The 22,007-nt window shown below is 40.9% G+C and overlaps 1 protein-coding gene across 19 annotated transcripts in view; it reads right to left on the reverse strand.

The window, feature by feature from the left end:
• The window catches only part of KIAA0825 (KIAA0825 ortholog), a 448,051-nt gene that overhangs the window by 266,962 nt on the left and 159,082 nt on the right, over positions 1–22,007 (reverse strand). For all 19 annotated transcript variants that reach the window (XR_007922664.2, XR_007922665.2, XM_070056461.1 and 16 more), the window contains one exon: positions 11,455–11,565. Coding sequence is in view for 17 of the 19 variants with exons in the window: in XM_070056461.1 (XP_069912562.1) it covers positions 11,455–11,565 (111 nt within the window). In the remaining 2 variants the exon portion in view is untranslated. The remainder of the gene's footprint in view (positions 1–11,454; positions 11,566–22,007) is intronic.

Raw genomic sequence — 22,007 nt, forward strand, 5'->3', positions numbered from 1 at the left:
CATTTTTGAAAAGCAGAAGTTATCTCTGGAGACATGGACTATTATCGGTCCTTGTCTACCAGATAATAATCTGTTACAGGGATTTCAAGAAAGATCTCCCCTAGCCTCACACTTCTGATAAGTGAGAAAGCAGTTCAATATTCCTTCTACTTTATCACACTTGCTGTAGGCCTTTTAACATGTTTAGATAATTGATAAAATCTGCCACTTTCTGTAACACACGCCTCTTCACTAACACGACAGTTACGAATGATTGTTAGGAAGTACTTATGTGATGAAGGCCATGGTGGCACTTATGCTCATTAATCCTCAAGACTCTCCCACGAGAGTATCTCACAAGTTAAGAGAAGATGCTTCAAGATAGACGAAGGAGGCAGAGTAATGCATGCTGTTCTCGAGTAGATCAATAAGACTGTACTGTATATGTACTTCAACTTACACACCAAAGTATAAACTGAAACTGAAGCCCACATACTTGTGAACTTCCCAAGATCACAAAACTGGACATGTAAACTAACTGCATCTGTCCAGTGTGAAAATCCAATGTCATTCTTCTATTTTCCTATTGCTGGCTCATTTTCAATATTCCTATTTACATAATAAGAATAATGAACCATAACAGAAAAGGAAAGATATAAACTTAAGATATCTAAGAACAGACATTAGATGTCATAAGGTTGTCACGGGTATTTGGGGAGTAAACCAGCAGATGGGAAATTTCTGTCTCTCTGCCTTTGAAATAATATAAATATACATATTTACCAATAATTACATATTATCTATAATAAAATCATGTATATATTTACCATATACATTATATGTTTATCATATATCTTATATATATGATATATAGATATCAGAGATACCTTGTTCAGCTGACATTTTCACTTCTTTTAATAACTGCATCATAGGTACTGACTTTCCCTCTAAAAATCTTTTCAAAGACCCAGCTGCTTGTACATCTACACTCTGCAGCAGCCACTATGAGTGTTGGTGTTAAAAAGCTCTCATTGTGTTGGCTGTTGGCTCCAAGCCAATGCCTGGTGCCTTATCAAGGTGTCTGTTCTTTTCCTCAGACATGTCTACTTGCATCTCAGCAGCAGCTGAGGCCAAAACTCTTTCTGTCCTCCTCCCACATGTTCTCTCCTGAGGACACTAGAAGTCATTTCCTGATTAAGTGTGTGGTTCTCATGCTTGACATCAAAAGTTTGCACCATTTAGTATGGCACGTGTCTGTTACAATACTACTGAACTCATTTGCTTATTCTCCACTCATTCATTAACTAATATTTACTGGCTGGTTTCTATGTGCTAGACCATGGAGACATGATAGTAACCAAAAACCAGTCCTAAGGAATTAAATGGAAGATAAATATACAGTTTAAATGATCACACGAATGAAGAAAAAATTATAATTATGAAAACTCAGTGAAGGAAAAGCAAAGGATGCTGTTAGAGGATTAAGTAAAAAGAAGTGAATTTGTCTGAGGTTGATGATAGGCTTTCCCGCAGAAATCGCATTTGAGCTGAGATGTGAAGGCATGTCAGTATTACCATGTGAAGGAGGAAGACATTTAGGGAAAGGGGCAAAGATCCTGTGACAGAAAGGAACACAGCATGGCAAGGAAGCCTAAAGAGGCTAATATGGGGGCTGGTCTGGTGGCCTATTGGGCTAAGCCTCTGCCTGCAGCACCAGCATCCAATATGGGCACCAGTTCAAATCCCAGCTGCTCCTCTTCCAATCCAGCTCTCTGCTGATGGCCTGGGAAAGCAGTAGAAGATGGTCCAAGTTCTTGGGCCCCTCCCTGTACCTGCACGGGACACCTGGAAGAAGCTCCTGGCTCCTGGCTTCGGATTGGCCCAGCTCTGGCTGTTGTGGCCATTTGGAGGATGAACCAGTGGATGGAAGATTCTTCTCTCTGTCTCTAACTCTATCTCTCAAATAAATAAATAAAAATAATTTTTTTTAAAAAAGGCTAATATGGAAGAGTAGAGTTCATCAATGTCAGAAGAGGTTGGAGGGTTGAGTAAAAGCCATAGGTGGGTTATGCCCATTTTTGTGTGTATATATTTAAGGACAAAAGTAATTTTGTGGAAGGTTTTTAAAATAAAGAATCTGAGTTTTGAAAGTAGAGTAAAGTAGATTTGAGTTTGGTAAAATTCTGGCTGCAGTGTGAATACTGGAAATATGAAGTTGACAGTAGTCATAGAGGGATGATGATGGTTTGGACTGAGGCAAAATGGTGCTATCAATAGTCAATGTTAGGAGTTAAAATTATTGGGACTTAGTAATGAATTGGCTGTGGAGCAGAGAAAAGAAGTATCCAGGTTTCCTTCTAAGTCCCTGGCTGCACAATTGGATGAAGGTACCATTAGCTGAGACAGAGAATAAGAGATCTGTTCGGAGGGGACTCTCCTGAGTTCAGTTTTCGTTATGTTGAGTTCAAGTTGTCTTTGTGACCACCACGTGTAAACCTTCAGGTGTTCCTGCAGGGTGGGCACCCACGGATATAAGGGTCTGTACCTTAGGAGAGGTTAAAACTATACAGGTACTAGTTGGAAAAGGGCACTGAAGGAATTCAGGCAGCCATAGGAATAACAGTGTTACCTAAAAAACACGCTAAAGACTTACATTCACTATTTAATCAGTAGGTGAAAGTATACGAGTCTGCAAAGAGAAGTGGCTACAGGAAAGGAAGAGGGAAGTGGGAGAGTATCGCGCTGGAGGAAGCCATGAGAGCATCTCCAGACGAAGGACGCAGACAGTGACATCATATACTGTTGTCCAGTAGACAACTCATACTGTAGGGGTACTCCACTTAAGGGACTTTGTCCCACACCACTGCCTCTCTCTTCTCTCATCATTAACACCTAGCTCAATGCCTCATACAGAGAAAGCATTTGCTGAAAGAATGAATGAATGTATCTTGGTGAACTGGATAAAAGACACACATGCTCAGCATAAAATATCATAAAGACAAAGGTAACTTAATATATTTAGGGAGAATGAAAACATGTAAATCCAAAACAGATTGCATTGAGTAAAAGTAGAATAGTAATAAAAACACGGTAGGCAGAAATATGTACAACTCAGAATGGATTGGCCATGGGTCAAAACATCATGTTGCCATCAAAAAGGGAAAGGAGTAGTGTAAAATGAATGGACTGTTTATTCACACTGAATATGCTGCTTCGGTGTGTAGTTGTGACCTACTTAGCTAAGGAATATCCGGAAAAACATTTGGAAATAGTTAAATAATGTTTAAAAGGTTTTTTTTTGTTTGTTTAAGAAGACTTATTTATTTATTTGAAAGTTAAAAGTCACACAGAGAGAGAAAAGAAGAGATCTACCATCTGCTGGTTCACTCTCCATATGACTACAATGGCCAGGACTGGGCTGGGCTGAAACCAGGAGCCAGGAGCTTCAACCAAGACTACTACCACATGGGTAGCAGGGGCCCAAGAACTTAGACCATCTTCTGCTGCTTTCCCAGGCCATTAGCAGGAACTGGATTGGAAGTGGAACAGCTGTGACACAAACCTATACCCACATAAATGCCAGTGTCACAGGCAGTGGCTTAACCCCTTACAACACAACAACGGCCCCTAGAAAATTTTTAATAAGCATCACAGAAGTAAATGTTTGGCCTGGAAGCTAACATGCCCACATCCCACACCAGAGTACCTGCGTTCAACTTCCAGCTCCAGTTCCTGATGCCAGCTTCCTGTCGCCAGCTTCCTGTCAATAAAGACCTGGGAGGCAGTGGTGATGGCTCAAGTAGATTCCTACCACCCATGTGGGAGACCTGGGTAGAGTTCTTGATTTCATTTTTGCCCCCTCCCAGTTTTAGCAGGGCTTTGGGGAGTAAACCAGCAGATGGGACTTCTGTCTATCTATCTGTCTTATCTCTCTCACTGTCTCTCAAATAAATATTTATTGCAAAGTATTAAATAAAATATACTATAATTGGTTAAGATTGTATTCTTTCATGCACATTTGTATGTAAGCACAGTATGTTGTCATAGTATTGACCCTGAGATTTAATATATTTTCCACATTTCTCAGGGAGAGGGAGAAGGAGAGGGAGACGGAGAGATATAAAGATCATCCATCTACTGGTTCACTTCCCAAATGCCCACAATAGCTAGGGCTGGGCCAGGCCAAAACCAGGAATCTGGAACTCAGTCCAGGTTTCCTATGTGAATAGAAGGTTCAGGCACTTGGGCCACCATTTCTTGTTTCCCAGGATGCTCATAAGCAAGATGGTAGAATCAGAAGCAGAGCCAGTACTTGAACCCAGGCACTCTGATATGAATATCAGCATCCAAAGTGGAGCCTTGACCGCTGCATCAAACGTTCTTCATGTCATGTCCTTCTCCTCATTTTTTCTTCTTGTTCACCTGTTTTTAATTAATTGCCTTTATTTATACTGCTAAAAGCTGACAAACCCCTTATGAAACCATGTATAGGGATAAATAAATAAGCAAACAGATGAATCAGTGACTAATATCCTCCCTAGAGTCCCCTCTCCTCTCAGCGTTCCCCTTTCCAAACCCATACACCTAACTTATTTTTAGTTTGTCATCATCCAACCCATACATGTCCCTGCACAGTTTGCTCTAGTTGTTGAAGTGAAGAATGGGGTTTTGAATAACTTTAGGGTAAAAACACACACAGACACAGCTGACTCAGGTGAATAAAATAGATGGAAAGCTGATTTTTTATTTTAGGTCACATGATGGTGGCCCAAGAATCCCTGTTGCCATGTCTGACAAACACAAATCAATAATTTGAGTTACTTTGAAATTACTTTCATAGCTGCCTTGGGTTCCTCTGAGAATACCACTGTTCTGAGCACGTTGGATTATAAATTACACGGATGTCTTTCTAAACAGATCATGTGGACCTGGAAATGACAGCATACGGCATGCCACTGGGCTGGCGAGCGTTGGGGTGCTGGGAGAGAATCTGCATGGAGAATTTTTTAAAGCAAAGGAGAGAGCTAAAGGTTTTCTAGGAGATAGAACCACATAAATAAAGGTATGAAGCTGATAATAAGAAACAAATCAAAGTTAAAAAGATGGAATAATGTAGTCGTAAGCACATGCGAGGTAACTGACTGAACTGGAGAGGATAAAACTATTGGATGTCCCAGGAAAGAAGCAAAGAGAGAAAATGATGTCCAGACAGAAGCTGCTGTAGATTTCTGAGCAGAGAGAGACATATGAAAACAGGATTTTAAACATGTTGATAGTAAAATGGATTAAGGTGGTTCTGAGAGAACTTTGGAGAAAAAAGTCAACATAATATTACAGGAATTGGAATGGGAATGGGAATAGGTGAATAAAAGCTCAACATAGAATCCAGGTAGTTACCAGTATTTAAGCTCAATGACACTTCTGTTAGAAAAGACTCCAAGCATGGAGGGCGAGGGAAGAGGCAAGGAAGGGTCAGCTGAGGACATCATATTGGTTTCTAGTAGTACAGTGGGCCATTCAAGAAATATGGGCAGCAGTGGGCATTCAGTCTAGCAGCTACGACGTCTGTGTCCACATCAGAGTACCTGGGTTTGATTTCCCACCCTGTATCTTGCCTCCAGCTTCCTGTAATGCAGACCCGGGGAGGCAGCAGAGATGGTTTAAGTAATTAGGTTCCAGTCGCCCACATGGGAGACTTGGATTATGTTCCTGGCTCCTGATGTTGGTCCTAGGCATTTGGGGAGTGAACCAGCAGATGAGAGCTAGCTCTCTCTCAGTCTGCCCCACTCCCTTAAATCAATCAATCAATAAATCCACCCATCCATCCATCCATCCATCCATCCAGAAAAGAAACGTGAACAGATGGATATAACTCGTCTAACGTTGGGGTAATTGCTCAGAGCTAGAAATGCACAGTCACTGATCCTTTGTGCAGAGGTTGTACGTTAAGTCACGTGAACAAAAAGTAGCAACAACAAGAAGATGGGCTTCCTTTTTCTTTTTTAAAAAATTTCCTTTTATCTTAATGAAATTAAACTGTATCCATATGAAGTTTGGGAACATGGAGAAAATTAAATTTTTACAGATAAAAATGACAATTTATTACCTACCATTCTCAAATTAAAACTATATACCCTTTCAACATTTGTGTTTGTTTTTCCATTGTTTTGTTTTGCTCCATATATAGTGAAATGCCCTAGTTCAACACTTCATTCTGGCTTGTCATGTGGCTATTTTAAAACTGGTTTGTCAAATATATGGTACAGTAGAACCTTTATTTCTTCGTTTTACTTTTATAGTGTTTACTTCAAAAAGTTGGCAGAAAATAGAATAGAAAGATAAGTTTATTCTTGTGCCAAAAAATTGAAATTTATGTATAGTTTTTTTAATAATACACATTTTCCATGAACTTTTTGAAGGCTCTTTGTAATGCTTTGATGGACATCTTTACATACAAAACTTTTGTTGGTGTCTCTGATTAATTTCTTGTGGTTGAATCCTAAAGTGAAATTACTGGGCAAACACCTTTAAGTTTTTGATACATATCATCAAACTGCCCTCAAGAAAGCTTCAATTAAAATTGCCTTTCCATTGTGGGCTTAATAGTCACCTTATGTTCTTTTTTTAAAAAAGATTTATTTATTTATTTTTTTTTTTAAAAAAGGCAGAGTTATAGAGAGGAAGAGGCAGAGAGAGAGGGAGAGAGAGAGAGAGCAAGTTTCCATTCGCTGGTTCTCTACCCAGATGGCCACAATGGCTGGAGCTGCGCCGATCCGAAGCCAAGGGTCAGGAGCTTCTTCCAGGTCTCCCACATGGGTGCAGGGGCCCAAGGACTCGGGCTACCTTCTACTGCTTTCCCAGGCCATAGCAGAGAGCTGGATCAGAAGTGGAGCAGCCGGGACTTGAACTGGCACACATATGGGATGCCAGTACTGCACATGGCGGCTTTACCTGCTATACCACAGTGCCAGCCCCGACCCTTATGTTCTAATCTTTGTGTAGGACAGAAGCAAAGAGAAATAAATACATTTCTGCACTGATGTTAGATACAGAAAAGAGAAAGAAGTTAACTATAAGAATTCTCTGAGAGTTTAACCCATTTTCATGTTGACTTCCTGGACTTCTAGCTTGATTGAGCTGAACAGGCCTAGAGAAGGAAGTCTAGATGTTCCACCAGTAAAAACAGATGAAAGCAAATGCGATAATAAACTGGAGAACAAATATGGTTAGACACTTAGAAACTCATCAAAATGATACCAGCCATTTGTTAACTCACACAGTAAAAGATTCAGTTGTTTGATTTGTTATTTTTGCACTAATGAGCATTAAAGAGTTGCCTATTTAATTCTTAATGAGACAGAAGTATATTTACATGCAAGATGATGAGGCATTGAGATGACTGTGTGTGGAGGGAGGGTAGTCCATTCCAGGAAATCACTCATAGGAGTTTATTAGAGATGCTGACATTTTTCTCTGTACGGAAGTACAGGCATACCTCGGAGGTTTCCAGTGCATATAGAAGTTATGTTTACAAAACAATGTAGTCTTACAAGTATGCAGCAAAATCATATCCGAAAAAACGATGTTCATACCCTCATTTAAAAATACTTCATCGCTAAAAATCACTAACAATCATCTAAGACTTTGGCAAGATGTAGCTTTGTTGCTGGTGTGTAGGGTCTTGCTTTGATGTTGACTGATCATGGAGGTGGTTGATGAAGGCTGGGGTGGTCAGAGCAATTATAAAATAAGCTATTGCCAAACTGATGAAAATTCATTTTATGAAAGATTTCTCTGTAGAGTTTGATGCTGTTTGATAGCATTTTACCCACAAAGAAACTCTCTCAAATTTGAAGTTAATCCTCTCAAAGCGGCCACTGCTTTATCAAAGAGGTCTATCCACATCCTAAATCCTTTGTCGTCATTTCGACAATGTTCACTGCATCTTCACCAAGAGTAGTTTCCATCTTAAGAAAACACTGTTTTGGGGGCCAGTACTTGTGGTGTAGTGGGTCAAGCTGCCACCTGCAGTGCTGGCATCCCATATGGGCACCAGTTCAAGTCCTGGCTGCTTCTTATCTAGCTCTCTGCTAATGTGCCTGGGAAAGCAATGGAAAGTGGTCCAGGCTCTGGCCTTTGTGGCCATTTGGGGAGTGAACCAGTGGATGGAAGATCTCTCTCTCTGCTTCTGCCTCTCTGTAACTCTGCTTTTCAAATAAATAAAATAAATATTTTTTAAAAAAAAAAAGGGAAGAAAGAAAACACTGTTTTTCCTCATCCAAAAGAAGCAACTCCTCATCTGTTAAAATTTTACCAAGAGAATGCAGCAATTCACTGATACTTTTAGGCACCACAAGTATTCTACTTCTCTGGTTATTTTTATCTACTTGTGTGACTGCCTCAACTGAAGTATTGAACCGTTCCAAGTCATCCAAGAGGGCTGGAATCAACGTCTACCAAACTCCTCTTAATGTTGATATTCATATTTTGATTTCCTCCTGTGAATCATGATTGTTCTTAAGAATGGTGCTTACTAGAAAGTTTTTCATTTACTTGGCCCATATTTATTGGATGAATCGCTATGGCAGATAGAGCCTTACAGAATGGAATTCTTGAAAGTCAAATTACTCCTTGAGACATGGACTGCAGAACGGATGCTGTGTAAGGAGGCATGAAAACAACATCAAATAATTGCACATTTCCAACAGCGCTCTGGAGAGACCAAGTGTATTGGCAAGGAGTAATAATGTTTTGAGAGGGACCCTTTTTTTTTTTTTTTGGTCTGAGACTTAAAATATTCAGTAAACTATCTTGTTAATGGATGTGCTGTCATGCAGCTGTATGGTTTTGTTTGCGGGCACAGGTAGAGTAGATTTAGTATAATTCTTAAGGATTATTGGAAAGGTAAGTGAGCATTGGCTTCAGCTTAAAGTCACCAGCTGTATTAGCCTTTAATAAGAGAATTCTTTGTTAAGGGCTAATATTCTTTGTAGCTTTCAAGTCAGGTATTGACTTTTCCTCTCTCACTATGAACCTCCTGGATTGAATCCCTTCCAATAGAAAGCTGTTTCACTCTGTTTTTTAGTGTAGCCACCTCTGTATATTATCTTCTTCTTTTTTTAAGGTGAGCAAATTTCATGTATTTCATATATACAGATTTAGTAGCATAGTAATACTTCCCATAGTAAGACCCTCCCTCCTGCTCATCCTCCCACCCCCTCCTTCCTTTCTTATTCCTTCTTTCAACTTTTACAATGACATACTTTCAGTTTATTTTATACTCATAAGATTAACACTATACTATGTAAAGAATTTAACAAATAGCAAGAAGAAAAAAACCTGTTCCTCAACAGTAGAGACAAGGACTGTAAACAACATGGAATCTCAAAATGTCAATTTCACTCATGTATGTTAAGTTTGTCTTTTTGGGACTGGGTTATTTCACTAAGGATAATGGCTTCCAGTTGCAACCATTTTTTTTTTTTTTCAAAAGACAGGATTTCTTTCTTTCTTTTTTTTTAATGGCTGATAGTATTCTACAGTCTATATATACCACAATTTCTTTATCTGGTCATCAGCTGATGGACATTTGGGTTGATTCCGTATCTTAGCTATTGTGAATTGAGCTACAGTAAACATCAGGGTACGGATAGGATAACTCTTCCATATGCTGATATCCGTGATCTCAATACGATCTTCTGGATAAGTTGTTCTATCTTCTCCATCAGTACTTGCTGTTTCACTTTGCACTTTTATGTTATGGCGATTGTTTCTCCCTTAAACCTCATGAACCAACCTCTTCTAGCTTCACTTTTCTTCTGTGCTTCCTTTCAGCCTTATTAGGACTGAAGAGAGTTAGGGCCTTGCTCTGGACCAATCTTTGGCTTACGAGAATGTTGGGGTCAGTTTGATCTTCTCTCCAGACCACTATAACTTTCTTCTCAGCAATAAGGTTGTTTCAGTTTGTCATTCTCGTGTTCACTGGAGCAGCATTTTGGATTTCCTTCAAGACCTTTTCCTTTACATTCCCAACTTGGCTATTGGGCACAAGAGGCCCCCTTCCGGTCTGTCTGGCCCTCTGACATACTTTCCTCACTGAGCTTAATCATCTCTAGCTTTTTTTTTTTTTTTTTTTTAAGTGAGAGACTTACATTTTTCCTTTCACTAGAACACTTAGAGGCCATCGTAAGGTTATTAGTTGACCAAATTCCAATACTGCTGTGTCTCAGAGAATAGGAAGAACCAAGGAGAGGGAGAGAACCAGGGTCAGAGCTGATGAGGGGAGCAGTCAAAACACACGTAACATTTACACATCAAGTTCATCGTCATACCAGGGCACAGTTTGTGGTATCTCAAACCAGTTACAATGATAATATTAAAGATCAGTGATCACAGATCACCATAACAAAAAAATCAAACAGTTTGAAATACTGTGAGAATTCTCAAGACGTGACACAGAGACACAAGGCAAGCACACACTATCGGAAAAATGGCACTTTTCAAAGCGGCATTGCCACAAAGCTACAGTGTGTAAAAAACGCAGTATCTGTGAACTGCAGCAAAGCAACTAAAAATGAAATGAACTATCTCGGTCCTAACAACATGCTGAGAGCCTTGAAGGCACGGTCTCTGAGTCCTTAATTTTGGATCCTCCATCACCAACACGGGGACCAGAGTACAGTAGGCAAGCAGCATATGTTTGTTATATCTGGAGGGGTTTTTGGTGTGAGGTTTTCACATACTCGATTTATGGGTGGGACTCCTGTTCCTCAAAAGAGAAAGTCAGTTAACTTAGATGGTGAAATCACTGATAGTATGTCTCCAAGATGAATCAGAATGTATGTGGATTAACAATATCTCCTGTAGCTATGTATGATATTTTTACTTTCAGATACCAAAGAAGGGTATTTTCCAATGATATATTCCAGAAAGAATCAAACTGTCATTTTATATAATGCCACAAAATGTCATCTAATAACTCTGGAAGTACATTTCATAATTTAAATGATTTCTCTTGTTTTTAAATAATCGCAAATGAAAATGAAAGATCTGATTCATAATTTTACAAGCTACTCTTCTCTCAACTTCTGTCTAAGGCTATGAGTTAGTTGTATATATCACCCAGTTTTGCAGACTATATTTGATAATTAGTTGGAGAGCTGTCAAAATCCCCAGTCATAGATAAAGAAAGAGGCCGTTTAAAATCATTAAGCAACTAGCTAAAACAGAGTTAAATTTCAAAAATTCCATTTTCCATTCTATCATTAAACCTGTGAGTTATTGAAATGATTATGGGGTTTGTGTCTTGGGTTCTTGAGCTAGAAAATGAGAAATAATAATCTTTTCTAACCGGCCAGTGGTGAAAAGTTGTTAAGTTCCTTTTGTAAATTACATTTACATCCATGAAGAAAAGTTTCTATTAAACTTTAAAAGCAATTATAGCATTACAGCTAGTGTAGCATTAGAGGTACTCACCTTAGTAAAGAAGGGTAGAAATGTGAAATGCAAGAAACCCAGTGTAATGGTTGGTTGAAAACTGATTTTAAGGAATCTGAAGCAGACTCATCCATGCCATCCTGAAAAGTCCTAAGGAAACACAAACAATTATTTCAGAATACACAGAAAATATAAAGATCATTGAAATACAGCTTGATTTTTACTTAGTATCAGCTAATGATTTTTACACAAAATGGTATGGTGCCAGAATGCACAATGCACTCCATTTGTTTGGGATTTATGTTGATAGGTGACTCAGGGATCTAGTGGACAAGTCTAGAGAGCCATGAGCAACAGGAGTTGAGACTTGGGATCTTTGTGAAGTATTTTCTTTTTTTTTTTTTTTTAAAGATTTATTTATTTATTTGAAAGGTAGAGTTACACAGAGAGGAGAGGCAGAGAGAAAGAAAGGTCTTCCGTCCGCTGGTTCACTTCCCAGATGGCCACAACGGTCAGAGCTGCGCCAATCCGAAGCCAGGAGCCAGGAGCTTCTTCCGGGTCTCCCACACGGATGCAGGGGCCCAAGGACTTGGGCCATCTTGTACTGCTTTCCCAGGCCATAGCAGAGAGCTGGATCGGAAGAGAAGCAGGCGGGACTAGAACCGGTGCTCATATGGGATGCAGGCGCTTAAGGCCAGGGCTTCAGGCCACAGCACCAGCCCCTCTGAAGTACTTTGTAACAATCCTTATACTTGAGGAAGGTGAAATAATACCATTATCATTTAATTTAAAAAACCCCATATTATAAAATTTGTCAAAAACAAATGCATAAAGGATAGTACAATGAATGTCATTTATGTTTCTTATAAGAAGTAGTATTATTATACCCCACTGGATACTCCTCAATCTGGATCTAATAAATGTCAATATTTTGTCATATTTGCTTCATCAACATAAAAATGTTTAGCATTAAATAATTCTTTTTCATCTTTGAAGTTATTTATAAATGCTAAATAGCTAATGCAAATTTACAATTAATTTTATATACTCCTAAGGGTCTAGAGAGGGGTTGGAAATAAGAATTCAACTGCAAAATACATGCCTGTGAATTGTTCAAAATTACAATAATTCAGCTAGGATATCTGGTGTACAACTGTCTTTTGGAAGTGACTGAAATTTTTCTAGGTTGGCTCCAATTTAGCTATAAATCTTGACATAAAGATTTACTGTGTAAAATACTTATATACTCTGGCTATATAGAAATTTTATAATAACAGGTATATCTATAAATGGTATATATTTGCATATATGGAATTATAAGTGAGGACTAGGGACACTTTGGAAATGGAAGTCTTTGAAGTGTTACCATCTCTGTCTACATATAATAGAGGCGCAATTACGTCTTTTGGTACTTCTTTATTTTTACTATATCATCATCTCCTTGAAAACCATTTCCCCCCCACTAAACGTCTGATCACAGTAAAGTCCTTCAATAAGTTTCCATGTTGGTCTATAATATCTTCATTCCATGCCTTCTACTGTATGAGCTACAAGGGTTGCTCTTACGAAGCTAAGCCAGGTGCCAGGATATGCTTTTCTACGGAGTTTAGACTTGGTAACAGCATGAGGACTCCCTGAAGAGTTTATTGCACAAGACTGACACTAACAGTTTTACATGTTAGAAAAATCACTTCAGCAGCAGTGAAGCAAGTGGACTAGAGGGATCAAGACTGGAAAGGCAATAATGAAGACAATACTGCAGGAGACCAGTCAGAAGAGAAGAGCCTACACCAAGGTAAGAAGCACAGGAGATAGTAAGTAGGAAACAAATGAAAAAAAAAAATGTTACAGTAATAGTTTTAATGTTATTCAACCCCTAATGACGTGGAGTTGGAGACAGCATAAGGGTGAAGATAGAAGGGGGAACTTAAGGGGAATGGGTATTTGGTGTAGGGATTAAGACACCATTTGAGACACTCAAATCCCATATTGGAGTACCTGGGTTTGATTCCTGGTGCCAGCTCCCTATTCCAGCTTCCTGCTAATGTGCACCCTGGGAGTCAGTAGGTGATGGTGCAAATGGTTGGATCCCTGCCACCCATATGAGAAACCCAGGTTTAGTTTCATGCTTCTGACTTCTGAGTGGCCCAGCCCTGGCTGTTGTGGAGATCTAGGGAGAGAACCAGCAGATGGGAAATCTGTCTCTCTGTCTCTTAAATAATAATAAAAAATAATAATAAAATAAGAGGGAAGTTAAGGAAAATGGAGAACCTTGGATGATTCTCTGTTGTTGTAAAGCCACTGCGGAGGGGTTGTGCTGCAGATATTTGAAGTACATACAAAGACAGGCATCCGGCCAGTGCCATGGCTCACATGGCTAATCCTCCACCTGCGGCTTCGGCACCCCGGGTTCTAGTCCCGGTAGGGACGTCAGATTCTGTCCCGGTTGCTCCTCTTCCAGTCCAGCTTTCTGCTGTGGCCCGGGAAGGCAGTAGAGGATGGCCCAAGTGCTTGGGCCCTGCACCCGCATGGGAGATCAGGAGGAAGCACCTGCTCCTGCCTTTGGATCAGTGTGCCGGCCATAGCAGCCATTTGGGGGGTGAACCAATGGAAGGAAGCCCTTTCTCTCTGTCTCTCTCTCTCTCTCTCACTGTCTAAATCTGCCTGTCAAAAAAAGAAAAAAAAAGACAGGCATCCAATAAGAATTTTGGATGATCTCAACATCTGATTTGAAGATATGAACATGGAAGTCATCAGAGTAATGGTGAAGCCATGGGAATCGGTGAATTTACACAAAGAAAGAGCATGATGAAAATATGGTGAATGACAAAATCATGGAATAAATAGGGAAGCCAAGGGAAGAGATGACGGCTAACAATGTGAAAAGTTGCAGAGAGGACAAGAGAAAAAGAATACACTGGAGTTAGCAATAGTTATGTACGATGACCTTGTCCATGTGGCATAGCCTGAAGAAGGCAGAAGTGCAATGGGGACTGCAGTCTCTTCTAGGAGGGAAACACAAAAGGAGGAATGAAAGAGCAATGTTTTTTAACACAAGAGATTCTTGGGGTGGGAACCAGATGATAGAAAATTTAAGACAACAGTGGGCAAACATGAGTGGGGATCAAAGTAATGATTAAGAATGGATGTCAGGCCGGCGCCGCGGCTCACTAGGCTAATCCTCCGCTTGCGGCGCCGGCACACTGGGTTCTAGTCCCAGTTGGGGCGCCGGATTCTGTCCCGGTTGCCCCTCTTCCTGTCCAGCTCTCTGTTGTGGCCAGGGAGTGCAGTGGAGGATGGCCCAAGTGCTTGGGCCCTGCATCTGCGTGGGAGACCAGGAGGAAGCACCTGGCTCTGGCTTCGGATCAGCGCAGTGCGCTGGCTGCAGCACACTGGCCGCAGCATGCCGGCCGCAGCGGTCATGGTGGGTGTGTGTGTGAACCAATGGTAAAGGAAGACCTTTCTCTCTCTCTCTCACTGTCCACTCTGCCTGTCAAAAAAAAAAAAAAAAAGAATGGATGTCAGAGGTGAGTGTGTGGTGCAGCAGTTAAGATGCAACTTGGAACATCCGCCTCTCAGGTTGAAGTGCGTGGGTTTGAGTTCTGGCTCTGCTTCCAGTTCCAGCTTCCTGCTTATGCACACCCTGGAAGTCAGATGGTGATTGCTCAAGTAATTGGGTCCCTACCAGCCATGTGGGTCCAAATCCTGACCTCAGCCTGGCCCAGTCTGGGCCATTGCAAGCATTTGGGGAGTGAACAAGCAGACAGGATATAAGATTCTCTCTTCCTTTTCAAATAAAATAAATAAAAATATTCTTAAAAGTAATTTGCCAAAAAAAAAAAATGGATGAGAGAAGTCAAAATGCATTCCTGATAGTCAGGGTTTTCCCAGAGAAACACAGAGGCATGGACATTGCTACCAAGCAGTAGGATCGGCAAGTGCAGGAGGTTGACCAAAGCTGAGAGAATGGAAGAAGGAGCTGCCCAAAGAGTGGGACTGTCAACAGGCACAAAAGAAGAGCTGCGTAGCATTTTCCAGCAGTGGACAAAGTCCAAGGGGCCAAGAAAGTGAGGGTGCAGGGGAGGAACACACAACAATAGAGAGCTAAGAGGAGAATGCTGGTATAAGGAGACTGGAGAAGCAGCAAGTGGTCTAGAGAGAAAGATTCAATGGATGGGATTGGCTGGGAGAAAAGGATGGTACAAGAGATGCCAGGCTCGATGAAAAGGCAGGAGGGACTGGAGGAAGTAGACGGGCAGTTCCATAGCCCATGCCTACATTCTCACCTAAGTCTTTCAACACTTTGCATAAATCCCCACGTATGCCGGTGCCGCAGCTCACTAGGCTAATCCTCCGCCTACTGGCGCCGGAACACCGGGTTCTAGTCCCGGTCGGAGCGCCAGATTCTGTCCCGGTTGCTCCTCTTCCTGTCCAGCTCTCTGCTGTGGCCCGGGAGGGCAGTGGAGGATGGCCCAAGTGCTTGGGCCCTGCACCCGCATGGGAGACCAGGAGAAGCACCTGGCTCCTGGCTTTGGATCAGCACGGTGCGCTGGCCGCAGCACACCGGCCGCAACGGCCATTGGAGGAGGGGGTGAACCAATGGTAAAGGAAGACCTTTTTCTCTGTCTCTTTCTCTCACTGTCCACTCTGCCTGTCAAAAAAAAAATCTCCATATATCCAGTTATGTGGGGGCCTGCCTCATTCCCCCAGAATGAATACCTCCCTTGGACTGTCCATTCTGTCAAGTTCAGCCAGCTCCATGGATTGTTCTACCTGGAACCTTCTCTAATAAGCCTTCTCTGATGGTCCCATCTAAAGCATATCCTTCATCCATCTCACCACCTCTTTATGCCCCTTATTTTGTTTTGTTTCTTCCTAGGACTTAATTGTACCTCTAGTACTTTTATATTTCCATAACCCAAGGGTCAGGTCACTGAAGGTCATTCACAGGTTTGGGCCCCTGCAGGAGCCAGCCAGCCTGGGTATGTCTCTTGGGTGCACTTTTTATTGAGTGTGTAATGTCTTCTGGCAATTTATTTAGCCTCTGTTTTCTCTCATTTTCAAAATGCAGATTAATAATAACAATTACATTAAAGTTAGTGTGAGGATAATGTGAGAGAATGCATCTAAAGGTTTACCAAATGTCTCTCATATGTGACAAGGGCTCAACAAATATAAGATACCGGCCGGCGCCACAGCTCACTGGGCTAATCCTCCGCCTGCGGTGTTGGCACCCTGGGTTCTAGTCCTGGACGGGGTGCCGGATTCTGTCCCAGTTGCTCCTCTTCCAGTCCGGCTCTTTGCTGTGGCCAGGGAGTGCAGTGGAGGATGGCCCAGGTCCTTGGGCCCTGCACCCACATGGAAGACCGGGAGGAGGCACCTGGCTCCTGGCCTCGGATCGGCTCAGCGTGCTGGCCGCAACGTGCCGGCCGTGGCAGCCACTTGAGGGGTGAACCAACGGAAAAAGGAAGACCTTTCTCTCTGTCTCTCTTTCTCTCACTGTCTAACTCTGCCTGTCAAAAAAAATAATAAAGTAAGATACCAGTGTGATAACAACAGGTGCAAACAGTTCTTAAGATCATCTGATGACTGTGTCAAAACTGACATGAAATTCTTAACAGTCTAAATGGCTCCCTGGATACAGTTTTATCCCCAAGACTAGAAAAAAGTTATGAAGTATCTAATAATAATGCCATGGTTATCCAGTGTGAAATTTCTTAGACTACAAACCACTGGCTGTGTGGTATTTGCCAGAACATTTCTGCCAGTAACCCCAACTCCTCTACTCCACTGACAGTTTCTCAGCTGGACTGGTAAGAGTAAGGCTATTTGGCTGGAAGAGAGTAATGGCAGATGTTAATGGTCTCAGAGGGGGTTGGATCTATATGAGCATTTAATTCCACAGCAAGATCCCAAATTAGTTTCATTATTCTGGAGAGTCTAACAGGGTGAAAATGGGCCCACAAGCCTCACTGGGGGAATGAAATTATGAGCTAGCTATTAGATAACCTCTAATGATGTTTTGGTATACAGTTAAAAAGAGAGGATGCATTAAATAATTCATACTGGAGACTAAAATACAATACTAGAAGCCATAGCAATGTTATTCTCCATGAGGCCTAAAAGAATTGGGGGATGGTAAACTTAAAGGCACCTCTGAAAAAAAAAGTCTACAAACTGAAGTGGTAATACATTTAGTTACAACCCCAAATTATGACTGCAATATAGTTTTGCTTAAAGGGTAAGAAGGGAATTTGGGAAAATTTCTTGCCTTTGTTCTTCTCCTCCAACATCGCTTAGCCCATGGCCCTTCCCTCTCACAAAGAACCCATTCTTGGTAGCGGGTTGGGGGGAGGGATGAAAAGGAGGGCAGATCACACCATGTTTCAGCACCCAATCCTAGATTCCTTCTCTTTTGTTTCTGCTGATCAGCACTTATGGTGCCCTCTTTCCTTCTTTCCTGAACAAAACTGATCTGCTCCTTATGCAGTCAGCTGCTAGAAGGAAGTGAATCAAATGCACGTCAAGTGGGCACAACTGAAAAGCTGAAAGGATTTAGCTGGGTTTATACTTCTCTTGGGCCACCCTGCTTTTGGCTGGCCTCTCAGAAGAAATGGGTCTCATACCATGCTGCTAATGGAATAAACCACCCCAGGGAACTAAGGAGGCCCCAGGATGTAAGCTCGATGGGGGCAGAGGGATCAGGTCAGTCTCTTTGTGTCATCTGTGCCAACCACAGTGGCTGGGCCATTGGAAGTGCTCAAAAATACCAAGAAAAGGCACTTCCACTTCCCATCCAGCTCCCTGCAAATGGCCTGGAAAAAGCAGCAGAAGATGGCCCAAGTGTTTGGGCCCCTGTCACCCACGTGGGAGACCCAGTTGAAGCTCTTGTCTCCAGGTTTGGCCTGCTCTACCGCTGTCCATTGTTGCCAACTGGGGGGGTGAACCAATGGATGGAAGCTCTCTCTCTCTTTTATTCTCTCTCTGCAACTTTGACTTTCAAAATAAGTAAAGTAAATTAAAAAAAAAAAAACACCATGAGAAGATCATAACTTTAGAAGAATCAGTTTGAAACTGAATTTTTAAGATGGCCCTGGAATACTTGGGATAACTAAGGATATGTAAGCCTTTCTCTTGGTCCTACAATTATAAGCAACTATCAATAGGCAGAATAACCAAACTTGACTTGCTTCAAGGTTTGAACAGAATTCTAAATCACTGCTTTGCTTTCAAAAATCATTGTCACCCCTGGCTCTATAAGTTGTTTGGTAAATATTAGTAAGGGAGAGAGATCAAGATACGATGCTTGGAACAAAATTTGTTTTCCCACATTTCTGTTGCTCTGTAACCTAAATTTCTCAGGATGAAAATAACTCTTTGAAATTAGAAAATAATGATCTGGGGTTAGAAAATGACTGGCATAATGCGTGGTCCGTATGAAGTCCATAGTTAAAACACAGGGTGAAAAAAAAAAGGAAATAAGGAATAGAAGGTATCATTAGATCCTGCTGAGTGGGAAGAGCAGGCATGGGGGAACCGGAGCCAAGGGGCTCCTAAGAAGAGGACATTGGGTGGAAAGAGAAGACCAGGCACCAGGGTGCAGCAGGAAACAGGCAGCTAAAGATTCAGGCTTTGGAGAAAGCCTGTGACTGGCTCTCTTCCTGTGTTCTGTCTTATTAGCATCACACGCAAAGCTGTTTGATTCTGTGTTTTTTAAAAATAGTGTCTAGAAAATAAATGAGTATGTAAGTAAATAAAAATAGTGTCTGGAGAGAGGTGGACAGTGGGAGTCACTGAATCTAAATGAAATGACTAAGACAAGAAACTGCACCTTCTGGGATATTTTGGATTCTGTCAGACATTGTCCTTTCTTTTTTACATTTTACATTTGTATTTTTATTTCCAACCTGTATTCATTCTTCAAAATTTTTATTGAGCTATATAATTCACGTGCCACAAAATTTACCCTTTTAACGTGTGTGATTACATGGTTTCTTTCATCAATATCTAAGTTTAGAACATGTCATATTCTCAAAAGAAATCCGATACCCATTAAGAGTCACTCCATTCCTACTTTGTTTAATTTCTGACAATCATTCATCCATCTTCTGTCTCTATAGTTTTGCCTATTTCTAATACATGGAATGGAACAATATTTGGACTCTTGTGTCTGGCTCTTTTCACTTAGCATAATGATTTTGAAAACCATCTGTACTGTAGCATGTATTAGTATTCATGTTTAGTGCTGAATAATATTCTGCTATGTGCATAGGTCACATTTTGTTTACATACTGACCAACTGATGGACATTTGGGTTGCTTCCAATTTCTGCCATTATGAAAAATGCTGGGGCTGGTGCTGAGGCGTGGCGGGTGAGGCCACTGCCTGCAGTGCCGGCATCCCATATGGGTACTGGTTCGAGTCCCGGCTGCTCCACTGCCAATCCAGCTCTCTGCTATGGCCTAAGAAAGCAGTGGAAGATGGCCCAAGTCCTTGGGCCCCTGCCCCCAAGTGAGAGACCCACAAGAAGCTCCTGGCTCCTGGCTTCAGATCAGCTCCAGCCATCGCAGCCAATTGGAGAGTGAACCAGTGGATGGAAATTCTCTCTCTGCCTCTCCTTCTCTCTCTGTGTAACTCTGACTGTAAAATAAATTAATTAATCTTTTTTTTTTTTAAAAAAAAGCTTTAAAAATGCTACTATGGACATTTCTGTACAAATCTTTGTGTGGACATATGTTCTCATTGCTGGATCAGAAGAAGATGTGCTCAACATTTTATATATAAGTATACTCTATGCTCAACATTTTGAGAAACTGCCTAACTGTCGTCCAAGTGTGCAAGCCATTCTTGAGGTATGAAAACTAACTTTTAAGCCAACATATTCCATTTTCTGAGGGACAGTGAAATAGCTGAAAGGAAAAAATCCAATAAAGCCAAGACAAAAATCTCAAAAGACCTAAAAATCAGTTTGGAACAGAACCATGGACACAACACTGGAGTGTGTTGGAATTTAGTGATTCAAAACTCTCTTGAGTAGCACCAGGTAAACCCCAAGATGAGTCTAATGTTTCTGGCTCAGTGATCAACATTTTGGCCTACTTCTAATTACCTTAGCCTTTGCTTGTGCACAGTACAGTGAATTAAGCGCTGGGGACAGCCAGCTTTCAAAACATTTTTACTTTGAGGAGTTTTGATGTGATACATCAAAATATTTTGGAGATGAATATATGAACTTAGTAGTTAATTTTATTACTGAAATGTTTATCACACTTCCCTAAATTGCTTGAGAGTAGATATTATATCATGCTTATTGTTATATCCCCAAGTGCTTAATCATAGAGTGGCAACAATGTTTGTTGGATTGAAACCAAATTTCATTTACTTAATATTCTAGGTATTAATTTTTAATTTGCTATATAAAAACTAAAAGTAATAGTCTATGCAAGCAAAACTCTACATGTGAAACCAATTTGTAGGTATGTGTGTGAAAGTATATGTGAATACATTGCTTGTGAATGTGCAGTTTTAGCTGCGTTTATGAAAGAACTACAAGCGATAAGCATTTTGGAAAATACATGGTATTTTATGTTTCTACCAGTCTCTTTCCCTAGAGTATAAACCTGACATTCTCTTTTTACAACATTCTAACAGAAATCCACATTTTTGCAAACAGGTGTCGTTCTTCTTTTTAAAGAATTTACAATTCGTATTCTCATTCTGGGATTCAGTGGTCCTATGCTAAGCTTGGACAGAAAAACATGCTCAGGCCAATGCTGTGGTACAGTGGGTTAAAGCCCTGGCCTGAAGTGCTGGCATCCCATATGGGCACGGGTTCTAGTTCCAGCGCCTCCTCTTCCGATCCAGCCCTCTGCTATGGCCTGGGAAAGCAGTAGAAGATGGCCCAAGTCCTTGGGCCCCTTTAGTAGCATGGGAGACCCAGAAGAAGCTCCTGGCTCCTGGCTTCAGATCGGTGCAGCTCTGGCCGTTGCGGCCAACTGGGGAGTGAACCAGCAGATGGAAGACCTCTCTCTGTCTCTACCTCTCTCTGTAACTCTGTCTTTCAAATAAATAAAATAAATCTTTAAAATAAAAAACATGCTCATTATCTACTTGAAGTAAAGGCAGTCTACCTCTTAAAAAGGCATATCACATAGAGTGACTAATATAGGGTATTGATTATATAAAAATTCAATGCTATCAACATCTGATTGTTACTTTTCATCAATACTTTCTTTAAAGCAAGTAGTTTAATTTTTAAATGTGAGCTAGAGGCATTTTTTTAATGTTAATAATACAACAATTTCATATCTTGGCTATGAGAAGACGCTCAGTAAGTTATCAGGGTTCTTGTAACACACATATGTTCCTCTCCGGTCGGTGAAAATCACAATGCCCAGTAGATTTCCTTCATCAAGACAAAGCAAAATATATTTCAAGGATTAGATTTAAGTTCTAGGGAAATGATCATGTCAAAATTAAACCAACCTGAATGGATACAATTTGTAAAACTGCTTAAACAGAAATATTGTAAAAGAATTAAAGTATATCTAGACCTTGGCTCATGTTTCAGACTAACATAGCTATCTATGTAT

This window comes from Oryctolagus cuniculus, chromosome 14 (genome assembly GCF_964237555.1).
Source record: "Oryctolagus cuniculus chromosome 14, mOryCun1.1, whole genome shotgun sequence".
Lineage (NCBI taxonomy): Eukaryota > Metazoa > Chordata > Mammalia > Lagomorpha > Leporidae > Oryctolagus > Oryctolagus cuniculus.